The 11,590-nt window shown below is 42.1% G+C and overlaps 3 protein-coding genes across 10 annotated transcripts in view; 2 read left to right on the top strand and 1 right to left on the bottom strand.

Moving 5' to 3' along the window:
• The first annotated feature begins 15 nt into the window (after window positions 1–15).
• foxr1 (forkhead box R1) lies at window positions 16–4,237 on the top strand. 3 transcript variants are annotated; one of them, XM_046839947.1, is made up of 6 exons: window positions 16–240; window positions 328–432; window positions 1,771–1,997; window positions 2,351–2,655; window positions 3,713–3,945; window positions 4,033–4,237. In XM_046839947.1, the coding sequence occupies exons 1-6, from the start codon at window positions 72–74 to the stop codon at window positions 4,059–4,061; spliced, it is 1,068 nt and encodes a 355-aa protein (XP_046695903.1). In that variant the 5' UTR covers window positions 16–71; the 3' UTR covers window positions 4,062–4,237. The 3 variants fall into 3 exon arrangements, with proteins under 3 accessions (XP_046695903.1, XP_046695902.1, XP_046695904.1); XM_046839946.1 differs by having other exon boundaries at window positions 24–240; window positions 1,768–1,997; XM_046839948.1 differs by having other exon boundaries at window positions 28–240; window positions 1,768–1,997; window positions 2,387–2,655.
• Window positions 4,238–4,495: 258 nt separating this feature from the next.
• Window positions 4,496–9,603, top strand: cenatac (centrosomal AT-AC splicing factor). 2 transcript variants are annotated; one of them, XM_046839950.1, is made up of 11 exons: window positions 4,496–4,712; window positions 6,082–6,248; window positions 6,325–6,423; window positions 6,502–6,568; window positions 6,643–6,705; window positions 7,384–7,442; window positions 8,354–8,483; window positions 8,568–8,598; window positions 8,681–8,776; window positions 8,871–9,003; window positions 9,086–9,603. In XM_046839950.1, exons 1-11 carry the CDS (start codon window positions 4,596–4,598, stop codon window positions 9,189–9,191), a joined length of 1,068 nt encoding a protein of 355 aa, XP_046695906.1. In that variant the 5' UTR covers window positions 4,496–4,595; the 3' UTR covers window positions 9,192–9,603. The 2 variants fall into 2 exon arrangements, with proteins under 2 accessions (XP_046695906.1, XP_046695905.1); XM_046839949.1 differs by having other exon boundaries at window positions 4,497–4,712; window positions 8,351–8,483.
• Window positions 9,604–9,704: 101 nt separating this feature from the next.
• arhgef12b (Rho guanine nucleotide exchange factor (GEF) 12b) overlaps window positions 9,705–11,590 on the bottom strand; it is a 42,822-nt gene continuing 40,936 nt past the window's right edge. For all 5 annotated transcript variants that reach the window (XM_046839939.1, XM_046839940.1, XM_046839941.1 and 2 more), the window contains 2 exons: window positions 11,257–11,332; window positions 9,705–11,153 (listed from right to left, as the gene is read on the bottom strand). In XM_046839939.1, the coding sequence (XP_046695895.1) occupies window positions 11,143–11,153; window positions 11,257–11,332 (87 nt within the window). In that variant the 3' untranslated portion in view covers window positions 9,705–11,142. The remainder of the gene's footprint in view (window positions 11,154–11,256; window positions 11,333–11,590) is intronic.

Here is an 11,590-nt window from a genome sequence, read left to right as displayed (position 1 = left end):
TTAAATGGTGGTGATTGCAGACACCTGGTGTGAACACTTAGACCACGTTTGGCTTTCATTTATTCCTGAAAATGTTTAATTGCTTCAACCAAGTCAATGCATGTAGAAAAAAAAGAAAGATGTTTCTTAAACTGCGAGCTAGCGAGAAATTTCTGGACCTCCACTTGACCACTGGTCTCCATGATTGGGACATGAATGAGGAGATCAACCTGACCACAACCACAGACCAGTTTTATCAGGGTATTTAAAAAAAGAAAGTGATATACATTGCCAAAATGAATGGGGTTGGTGATGTTTTGTTGTTTATTCATGGACATTTGTTTACAGATGAGAAGAGGAATGAACAGTATTTGGCACAATGGCATTATGCCCGAATCTCCAGAAGAACTTTACCTGAAGAACTTCACCAGAAAAACCCTGCTGGGGGGAAAGGTGTAGTAGATAATCCTGGTTTTCCTTTTTTTTGGTTTTATCATTGTTTGCTGAATGAAGAGTCATAAAATTATTTACCATGTATTTTTGGTATGTTTACCAAATGATTTGGTTGGAGTGCAGTTATGGGGGGAACACACTAATTGCTCTGACGGTGGAGACTCCTCTGTGCAGCTGGGGATGGTTCCCCATCAAGATCCACGAAGTTACTGAGCAACTCAAGAACTTTGAAGATGGATTTGAATTGTAATTAATATCAACAGTCCTCTAAAATGGCTCAGGACCACAGGTTGCATATAACCACCTACAGTATCACTGAACACCTCAACAACGATAAAACTGTAAAGAATGGACAATTGGTGCCACCAAGATGGGGATAGTTTCCCTTTTGGGTTCCTCTCAAGGGTTCTTCCTCATACCATCTCAGGGTTAGAGTTTACACACAATCCCCTTTCAAATAGTCCCCTTGCACAGCAATGCAGCACATGCAGCTTTTCTGCCACTTCTAGAACATCTTCTGGAAATATTATTTTCGATTTTCTGGATCTCTGCAGTGGTGTCAAAACAATTACCTTTAAGCTGGATCTTCATCTTTGGAAAGAGAGCCAAGTCCTCATGAGCCCAAATTTGTGAGTAGGGTGGGTGCGGAAGTGAGATTATGTGGATTGTTCTCCAACGATCATCATGCGCAAGTTGCTGAATGGTTTCGATGTTTTCGGGGGTTGAGCTCGGTGACGATCTTCATGATCTCCCGTCGTCTTCCAGTGATGTTCTTCCTTTCTTGAAGCACGCGTGCCACACGAAACGCCTCAAACGACTCGTTGCAACATTGCCTTATGTCATGTTCAACGTCTCTGTGGTAAATTTCTCCAGTTTCACGCAGAATTTAGTTTGTTCTTTGTTCTGACCTGCTGTTTATGGTGAAACCGAAGACGTAGTCATGCACATGGTCAGACTAGCACTATTAGTTTTTAAAACTGTGATACCACCTCATTGAACCACTTTATATCTGTAAAACTGATTTGAGACCATGTCCATTGTTAAAAGTGCTATAGAAATGAATTGAATTAAAAGTTCTAGAAATGGTCCGTCTTCTAGAAAAATGACAACCACCTGTATAAATACGAAGCAAGTTATTTCTAAAGCAATGCAATGGTGCAAATATTCCTGTCGGACAGGATTTCAGAAATACTCTTTACAATGGTGTGTACATGAACAATTGGACAATTCTGAAGTTCATGTAGACAGCAATATAAAGATACTAATATTGTTGGGCAAATGCAGACACGCCCTCGTGTGTTACACTCAACTTTGATGATTTCTATTATGTTCCAGAAGCTGTAGTACAGCCAAATCTGTGGTTGATGGTGAACCCCTGTCTGGCCTGCCCAATCAAATACCCGGTGAGAGACAAAAAAACAGCGTTTCAAAAGCTAACAACTGAGAGATCTGCGTCAGGTCCTGCCCCTGCTGCACCCGGACAGGACCTGCATCTTTTGTCGTTGTCTGATGAAACCTGTCTGGATGAATCGCTGCATGACGCATCGCTGTCGAGTGAATATCAGGTCAGATCTAAAAAAGAAAAACCCCCCCCTTTTTATCGTGGTTTCCTTACTCCTCATTTTGACTGGTTACTGTAGACGTAGAAACTTCTGGAATGCATCGTCTGATTTGACATGGTTTATAGGTGGACTCATTTTTTCAAATGTTTTTCTGGTTTGCATGGATTCATTAGAAGTGTAAGACTAATAACTAGAAGATGAAGAATGATTTGAAAGCGTTTGTGGTTTCTACCAGCTTCACAAAATGTAAACATTCCAGACCGATCTGCGTAATCACAGATTCTTCTCTGGATTTCGTAGAGTACGTTTCAGTTGCAAGAATTTTGCCTCCTTGTATTGTTTCTCCCCCCAAATAGCACTTTATAGAAGCAACACTCGTTTTGTCATTCAAGCTCACAGACGACGACGCTTCCTCTGAGGACGTGGCGATCTGCCGGAAGACAAAATCTACCCGGAGGGGTCGTGCCCCCAAGGAGGCTTCGTCGCACAGGCTGGGCCTGGCTCAGAGCAGGAGGCTGCAGAGGGTCCTTCAGGACAGCCGCAACCTGAAGAGCGGTGCATGGCCTCGGCCTCCTGTCAACTACTGCATCCTCATAGCCATGGCGCTGAGCAGCAGCCGCTCCGGCAGTCTGAACGTCCAGCAGATCTACAACTTTACCAGGTGAACGAAGAGGTTCCTCAGGACACTCAATACCCTTTTAGCATGAGGGGGAAAATCACCTCGCCTATTTTCTTCCTTATTTGACGTCACACAGCCGCAGCATAAACACATAGAAACCTGTAAGCAAAATGATCACCAAAAAAAATATTACTGAGTCAAACACTCATTGGTTTCTATTAAAAATGATCATGAGCCCAAAACCTTCTTTTCAACTACTTCAAAAAATCACGCAAACGAGGCCACTGATGTTGTGGTGAGTTCGAGTCAGGAGTTTCTTCAATCATTTATTCCTCTCTAAATGTTCTGATTGGTGGTTTACTGCGTGTTTGACCAGTTTTTATCCGCTCTTAAATAAAAAGGAACGAAATGTTGTTCTTTCGGTTGCTCCAGTTATGGGCCGCTACAGCGGATCATCCGTCTCCATACCCCCCCCGTCCTCTACATCTGCCTCCTTCAAACCAACTACCTGCATGTCTTCCATCACTACATCCATAAACCTCCTCTTTGGTCTTTCTCTTTTCCTCCTTCCTGGTGGTTCCATCCTCAGCATTCTCCTACTGATATACCCCATGTCCCTCCTCTGCACATGTCCAAACCATCTCAATCTCACCTCGTCTCCAAAATGTCCTACATGCGCCGTCCCTCTCATTTCTAATCCTCGTCAATCCCAAAATCTCAGCAAATGTAGTAGTAAAAAGTAAAAGATTTGATTTTGATATGTAGTGAAGGTCAAGTGTCCCCAAATGGAAATTTGGAAAAAACTTATGTACAGTAACAATTGCATTTACTTTGCTAACAAACAGAAATCAGCTGCAACAGAGACTCACAATCTAATAGTTCAACGTCTCAACTACATCCATGCTGGAGACAAGACCAGGACACACCAATATTTTAATAGAAACATCATCCATTTGCATATTCAGGGTTTTGTTTTTTAATCACAGGTTTTTGCCCTGTAACAGACACTAGTTCAAGGATCCTTGTATACAGTTAGACTTCAAAATGAAGCCTTTGAGAACCTCTTTTTGACCCTGAACTTTTTCTCTCTTTGTTCCAGAGAGCACTTCCCTTTCTTCCTAACGGCGCCCGACGGCTGGAAAAACACCATCCGCCACAACCTGTGTTTCAGCAACAGCTTCAGAAAGACGCCGCAGCAGGTGAACGGCGATGGGAAGAGGAAGTCCTGCCTGTGGCACCTGACGCTGGAAGGTCGCAGGAGACTGAGGAACGAGATCCACACGCTCACGGGCGACTCGTTCCGAATGCTGAAGAGGAGCATGAACTACCCAGGTCAGGTTCTCACACTGGCGTCCTGAATCCTGAGTTTTCATTTCTTTCTATGTTTATTTTTCATTTTTCTTCCTCTCTTCCTTACAGATATGATCCAAGCACTATTTGAGTTGTGATCCATCTCCTATCTCAGCAGCCGGAAAGATGAAAAAAGAAATAATTTGGGCACTTTTTTGTGATTGTGTGCACTTGGTTTGTTTCTCATTTTGTTGTGTGTAATATTTCTAACTTGCTGTGTCACTTATGCTTTATGTATGTATTTGTCTTGAAAAAAAATACACAATTATCAGCACATGGTCTGGGTGTTCTTGTTACCATTACTCAGGGTTAAAGATTAAATGATTTGAGGATAAAATGACAAAATATGATTGCAAAGAGTGTTTGTTTAGTTCCACAGGATTCCTGCTTTTGGATTTTTATTGATTAAAAACAAAAAAAATTATTACACAGAGATGATCGTGCAGTTCAGTGAGAATCCAGCAGGTGGCAGTAAGTAACTGCTATTTAATATCTCCGCGTTCATCCGGGCCACTAGAGGGCGCTGATATCACCTGCCCGTCTGCTATCGACTCATTTTTTTTTTTTTTTATTACCGCAGATGAAGATGAAGTTTTGCTAACCCGAGACGCTACTGTGAGCTTGTGGAGAAAATGGGGGCGTTTTATTGTTCTATATGCAGACAAACGGATTTCTCCGGAAAAGGTCACATCTACGGGAAAAGCCACCAGAGCAAGCTGAGAGTAGTCGTGGTGAAGTTTCTGGAGAAGGTAACGGTTCTTTGTTTACAGGTAGATACAATGAACGGGGACTTGAGTAATGATGACGAACTGTAATATATCGTTCTAAAGGTCTAAGATTTAATCATCGAGATTTAGATCACCGTATTTCAACGGAAATATTATAAGGAATGTGTTTGCTGAATTTGTGTAAGCAGCACATCAACAACATGCCGTAAAGCGAAAGGGCCACTGAACAACATGCCGGAAAGCACTTTTGGTCCAGTGAAACAGGAGTGTTGTGATAGTGATGGTTATTCATGTGTTTACGTCACAAGTAATGTTCTGTTTCTCAATAACTTTCTCAGTATATTTTCTAGTCAAAACGCAGCCTGGTTTGAAGAATATAGTGTTAAACATACAATAAGACGAAATTAACTAAAAGACATGAGTTTATTAGAGGGACAGCGCATGTAGGACGTTTTGAAGACAAGGTGAGGTGGTGAGATTGAGATGGTTTGAACATGTGTAGAGGAGGGACATGGGGTATATCAGTAGGAGAATGCTGAGGATGTAGACACCAGGAAGGAGGAAAAGAGGAAGACCAAGGAGGAGGTTCATGGATGTGGTGTGGGAAGACATGCAGGTAGTTGGTTTGAAAGAGGCAGATGTATAGGGCAGGGGGGGTATGGAGATGGATGATCCGCTGTGGCGCCCCCTAATGGGAGAAGCCGAAATAAGAAGAGACACAGTGAGAAATCTTGTCCATAAACAACAAAACTCTTCAGTTTCACTCACTTTATTTCAATAAGAACAAACAATCTAAATCCCACATATGTGGATATTACATATTAGATAGATGGATGGATGGATGGGTGGGATAAATAGATAGAATATATATATGGATGGATGGGATGGATAGATAGATGGGATAGATAGATGGGATGGGATGGATGGATTAGATGGATGGATGGATTAGATAGGATAGATAGAATAGATGGATGGATATAGATAGAGATAGTGTGTATACAATATTAGAGGAAAAGAGAGGGATGGATGGATGGATAAAATAGATTAATATTTGTACATTTACATGAAGCATTAAGTTTAATAGAACTTTAGTGTAATAATATTTTTTAATAAAATATTTTATCTTTGATGTTTCTCATGTTTTTGTTTTTTTCGTTCACAAAAATTTATCTGTGGTTCAACATTAAAAACGAATGATCTAAAGTATGGGAAAGTGCGTGCACTACTTCCAGCATATCAAGTCGCCCATCAGTGCACGAATCCAGAAGAAGAGTGGAGTTTATTAGAAACAGCAAAGTGGGATTTTCCAGAGCGACGTACCGAAGTGCTTTGGAGTCTCCATCAATGAATAAATCTACATAAGGTTGCGGTCCGTTTGTTTTGTTTGCAGGTAAAAGAAGCACGACGAACCCTCAAATGTCCGCAGGTGGAGAAATTCGATGCCACGCTGCACGAAGCGAACTTTTGGTGTTACTGCTGCGAGGCGGAGGTGCGCAAACACGTGACGGACGGCAGAGTCGCCGTGCTCCACGGAGGACTGCTGGAGCACATGAGCACGTAAGACCTCACACACTGTGAATCTCCTGATGGAGGATTAGAGCGAGTCGGCGTGTGACGCTGTGTTTCTTTTCAGTCAGGAGCACCGCAAAAACACCAACGCCTTCTGGTGGAGGAACAAAGCAGACTATAAACACAAAGACAAGTTCATCATCACCGAGCAGGACACTGACCGGTAGAGCAGACGAATAATTTTACCTCGTCTTATTTATTATTCATTCTTTTATGCATTTGGATTTTATTTCGCTTTCAGATTCAAGGAAGAAGTTGCGAAAGCTCTCAAACACTATGAAGAGCGAGAGGACACACTTATTAAAGAAGTACGTTTTTTTTCTTCTCTCTGGTCGTTTGTCGTCTTTTACACGATTTCTGAGAGTTTCCTGTTTCTCCCCAGAAAGCCGCATTAATCCGGGCGCAGGAGCTACACAGGCTGGAGGTTCTTCAGGCTCTCATAGAGGTTTGTGTTCCAGGAATGAAGCGACTGTATCCATATCTCACTGGGAGAGCTGGCGGTGTGGCCTACACACTCCATCCACGGTTTTTTATGTTTCTTAAATATCGTAGGCCCATCCGTTTTCATTCCGGCGGCTTATTTCCTACACGAGGCTTCGCTTTACGGTTTCGCTACACTTTATTTATTCCGAGCGAGATGACGAATCACACGCTAAGGGAATTGAAAAAGAAATGATTTTTGAGGCGGTTTCCCTCCTGGAAGGCGATGAAAACCGTACCTTCTCTCGCAATTGCAGTCCGCACACACTTTAGTGTATAGAGCACTGATGTGAGCCACAAATGAGCACATGTGTGTTTCCGAGGTTTTTAATACCATTTTAAAATTTTTAGCGCCTGACAAACCACACACACACACACACACACACGGATCAAAAATTAAACTGCAGCACAAGGAAACTGGTGGATAGCACTTTCGGATGGTCTACAGAAATCTGGGGTTCAGTGTTGAAAAATAATTATATATATATATATATATATATATAAAAAAAATTAATTATGGGCTACTTTTAGTATAAAATTGTGGGTTTTGTTTGTTTGTTTGTTTGTTTGTTTTTAAATGTGATGAATGCCATGTATGATGAATGTTGGTTGTTACTGTTGGCATTTCCTGAATCAAACCCAGCCTGATCCAGAGCTGCAGCCATCTGCTGAACCGGAGACTCAAAACAACCAGACGTCCTGGTAAGAGATCCAGACTAGATTCCCAATCAAATGTGGTCCATCAGCCTTTTGGGGGGTGTGTTTTTGTTTTTGTTTGTTTTTTTGAGAAAATTGATTGGTTGTGAAATGAACGTTTCCCTATCAGTGCCGGACCGGTCCATCAGGATCTCGAGTGTGGGAAAGTAATCGCTCTCCTTTCACCGTATCGTGTCACATACAGGACATTATTATAAGTGATTCAATCTGAGAACAGGATCGTGAAGAAGCATGACGGTCAGGTGTGCACAAAGCTTTTAGAACGTTCGCCAGATCAGCTGGTCACTGATATTTTATTCATCATGAGCAAAACGCTCAATGCGGCTTTTTGCTTTCTTTCATTGGCTCAAGACGTCTTGTTTTCAAGCAGCGGTTAATAACTTGGACTTTCTAGGGTTTTCTTTAGAAATGCAGAAGAGACAAAAACAGTTCTCCTGCCCTTGTTCTTGGCATTAGTTTACTATTTCCAGGGCAAAACTAAAGACACCAAACAGATCGTGGCTGATTTGAGAAAAGTGGATTATTTTCATGTTTATTTTTATTTACTGTAATCAAACAGCATACACTGATCAGGCACAACATTATGACCACCTGCCTAATATTGTGTTGGTCCCCCTTTTGCTGCCGAAACAGTCCTGAACCCATCGAGCATTAACCTTCTTATTCTGAAATTTGAGCTACAGGAGCTCGTCTGTTGAATCATGAGCCTCGGCAGCCCGTGACTCTGTCGCTGGTTCACCACTTTTGATAAGATACTGACCACTGCAGACCCCACAGTGAATTCACTCAGTGGTCATAATGTTTTGCCTGGTTGGTGTATTTGACCTTATAAAATGTTCTGGTTTGACGTCATTAAAGGATGATTTGCGCCGGATTTAACGCTTGTATTTCAGTAGCATGGGTTCAGAGCAGGAAGGACGTTCCCTCAGCGTCCTGAACGAACATGCAGGCCCGAGCCGTGCAGATCCCTTCCTGCAGATTCAGTGGGACGATCCGGAACAAGGCCTCACGTTCATCGGCCATCAGGTAACGTCGGAAGAACCCATTGCATCTTAGATTTACGATTTAGATTTCTGAGAAACTCTAACCTGTCGCCGTTTGCTTTTGAAGGACTGCGCCGACAGTGGAAACGTTCACACCGGTGAGTTGGACGAGGGACGGTGGTGGTGGTGGGGGACTCGTGGAGACTCGTGTAGGAACGTGTGTGTGTGTTTGTGTTGTAGGAGCGGTGCCTCCGTGGCTGCTGGAGGATCCTGAAGATAAGAGTGCGGGTAACTCGCAGGACATCGGTCCCTCGTTGGAAGATTTTCTTAAACACAGTGAGAACTACTTTTTTCTATTAAGGCTCGAACGGTGTTTCCAGACTTCTAAGCCTGGTGTAGGTGTTTATTCGGTGGTCTTTTATTCTCACAGAGGAGCAGCAGAAGCTCAAGAAGCTCCCAGCTAACCGCGTAGGCGCCAACTTCGACCACAGCTCTCACACTGCCGCCGACTGGCTTCCGTCGTTCGGTCGGGTGTGGAACAGCGGCAGACGCTGGCAATCCAGGTGAGACCGGAGATTAAACACGTCGCGGAGCAAAGCATGATATCCACAGCGATTACACTTAAATTCCACCGCTTGTTTTCAGGCATCAGTTCAGGCACGAGGAGGCTAAACGTGGCCAGAAGAGAGGGAGAGAGCGTGGAGGAAAGGCAGCCAAGAAGCAGAAACATCTCACTAACGGGGACGTCTGATCACTGAACGTACATAGGAACTCTGCAGCTCGCGCAGGAGGAGCACGAACTCAATCCAGGTGGTTTCTACATGCAGTTTGAGTCTGCAGGACACCATTTATAACTTTCTCACATTGAGAAGAACCTGAGAATTAATTCCCCGCTATAGCGCAATGTCGTTAACAGCAAAGACGCTTATGAACAGATTAATACAGTGTACATACAAAAACGTACAAATGTTTTGTTTAAGGAGACTTAACATTTATGGAAGTGAGTTTTCCACTACGGACAAACGTCCAGCATGGAGGGCTTTACTTTTTCCCGCTTTCTCCAAGATATAATGGTTGAGGGGTGGGGGAATTGGAATACAGGAGGTTTACAGCTGTTTCAATATATGTGAAAATTCGATAACATTAAACGGCTAAAAATGTAACTATAAGAGCACCATAGTTTTTTCATTTTGTTTTTGTTCTTGACGTCTCCCAGACATGCTGTAAGATACAAAAAGCAGCGAGCAGGACGAAAACTCAAATCGACAATTCGTCTTTCCAGTTTATTGAATAAATCTGCGGCATGGCGAAGTGGTTTCCGATAAATTTTTTGTCCTGTCAAGAAACACTCAGCACTTTCTTCTTCAGTGAGTAAAAACCAAAAGGAAACGTTGTGCAATAAATCTTTTCCAAAACATCATGACGCGATTAGAGATATTTCTCTCTTAAGCTAAAAGATCATTAATAGTGCTCAATAATAATAATAGAATACCTCATGAACATTAGCCAATAAACAGTACAGAATACATTAATATTTAAGTAGAGCTTGCAGTCATTTATTTTTTTTTTCCTCTTTTGTTTTCTTTTAGTAGGTTCTGTTAAAATAATACACGACATTTTATATATATATATATATATATAAAATGGAAAAAGCAGAAAAAAAGGAATTAGGTCTCTGTAAGAAATGCAGTGTTGGTCATAATTTTACAAATTTACAGACCTTTTGGAGGGTCTTCCGCTCTAAACTTCGTCCCCGGATCAAACGAAAAAAATCTTCAGCTCATGTTTGGCTTTGTACAATAGACGTGTGTGTGTAATTTTATATATATATATATATATATATATATATATATATATATATAATAATTAGTGCCACATGGTGAGAAAAGTTGTGCTTTCTCTCGACCCGAGAGATCTTCAGTAGCGTCATGCAACAGAATGTTGTAGTGGAGGGGAGGGGAAAGCTTAAGGTTATGACTCGGAGGCTTCCGGTTTGTCTGTGAGGACACGGGGAAAGCAGGAATGTCCCCCTGCACACAGTGACAGCAGTAACATCGATTCTTCTATAGCGGCTTTCCTTTTCACGTCCGATCGCGATTCCTCAAACAGTTTAGCGAAAGCCGACCAGGAGAAAACTGATTCGACATTCTGATTATGAAGCTCCGATTCAGTAGCCGCTCCTCGTGTGGTTTAGTGGTCAGACGCGTAGGTGCGTCGCGGTAACATTCATATCCATATACAACAGGAATGATCGGTTCGGGCTTTACGCAGTCCTTATGAAGGACATTTCGTGAGTCAATTGCAGTCGAAGGTCGAAAGGACTCCACCTGGGAAACTGTTACGCTCTCAAAACCAAAAACTAGAAGAGATGAGGTTTCTGTGCGTCCTATGGAGCCGTGCACCCACCATCATGTTTCTTTTTTTTTCCTTTTTTTTTTTTTTGTCAAAAGCTGCTTCAATCAAAGTCTTCATAACTCCTAATAAATAGCTGGAGAAACTAGGAATTGATGATGGAACGTCTCCAGAAATTTCCCCCTGTTCTTTCCACAGAAAGCGAACCTGGGTTTGTCCTGCACCGTGTGTATGAGGTTTGTTTCGGGGGTCTTTTTAAGATGCGCAAAGAGTTGAGCAGGGAGCAGCAAATCCTTCCTGTTGACCCGATTTATTCTACTTCCAACAGGAAAACCACAGCTCCAGGAACACTAGCTTTTATCTGCAGGGGGAAAAAAAACACAAGGAAGGCTGATGTTAATGATCTCTGTTTTAAGGTGTGTGTGTGTGTGTGGATAGGGAAGTGTTGAAGAACGGAGAAATACCTTTGTTTTCTTCTGATTCAGTAGCTGGTTGCTCCGAGTGCCTTTGGCATAGTTGGTTATATTTTGATTCTACATCCTAAAAAAAATGAATATTTGATTAAATATTATTAATTAATTTATCATTATTTATTCATCTCTTTCATAAAGCCATATCAACCTGTACATATGTAAATATTTTACCCTGCTACCAATGCACTTCTGGTTCGATGCTAACTGTAATTCGTTGCCTTTTACTGTAACATGTGCAATGACAATTAAGTTGTATCCTGTCAAGAAAAGTCCGGCAAAGAATCAAATGCGATTAATACGCCCAGAGAGATGTGGTGTTCTGAGC

Source organism: Silurus meridionalis, chromosome 25 (assembly GCF_014805685.1).
Source record: "Silurus meridionalis isolate SWU-2019-XX chromosome 25, ASM1480568v1, whole genome shotgun sequence".
Lineage (NCBI taxonomy): Eukaryota > Metazoa > Chordata > Actinopteri > Siluriformes > Siluridae > Silurus > Silurus meridionalis.
The sequence above is the reverse complement of the archived record's forward strand: the minus strand, read 5'-3'. Positions and strand labels throughout refer to the sequence as shown.

What these genes read in the sequence shown, in the direction of transcription:
- foxr1 (XM_046839946.1), top strand. Translation starts at nt 72, where the DNA reads ATGTTTAATTGCTTCAACCAAGTCAATGCATGTAGAAAAAAAAGAAAG. An exon ending in CACAGACCAGTTTTATCAGG is followed by an intron (nt 241 to 327) that starts GTATTTAAAAAA and finishes ATTTGTTTACAG; the next exon opens with ATGAGAAGAGGAATGAACAG. An exon ending in GAGGAGCATGAACTACCCAG is followed by an intron (nt 3,946 to 4,032) that starts GTCAGGTTCTCA and finishes TCTTCCTTACAG; the next exon opens with ATATGATCCAAGCACTATTT.
- cenatac (XM_046839949.1), top strand. Translation starts at nt 4,596, where the DNA reads ATGGGGGCGTTTTATTGTTCTATATGCAGACAAACGGATTTCTCCGGA. An exon ending in TTCTTCAGGCTCTCATAGAG is followed by an intron (nt 6,706 to 7,383) that starts GTTTGTGTTCCA and finishes AATCAAACCCAG; the next exon opens with CCTGATCCAGAGCTGCAGCC. An exon ending in TCACGTTCATCGGCCATCAG is followed by an intron (nt 8,484 to 8,567) that starts GTAACGTCGGAA and finishes TTGCTTTTGAAG; the next exon opens with GACTGCGCCGACAGTGGAAA.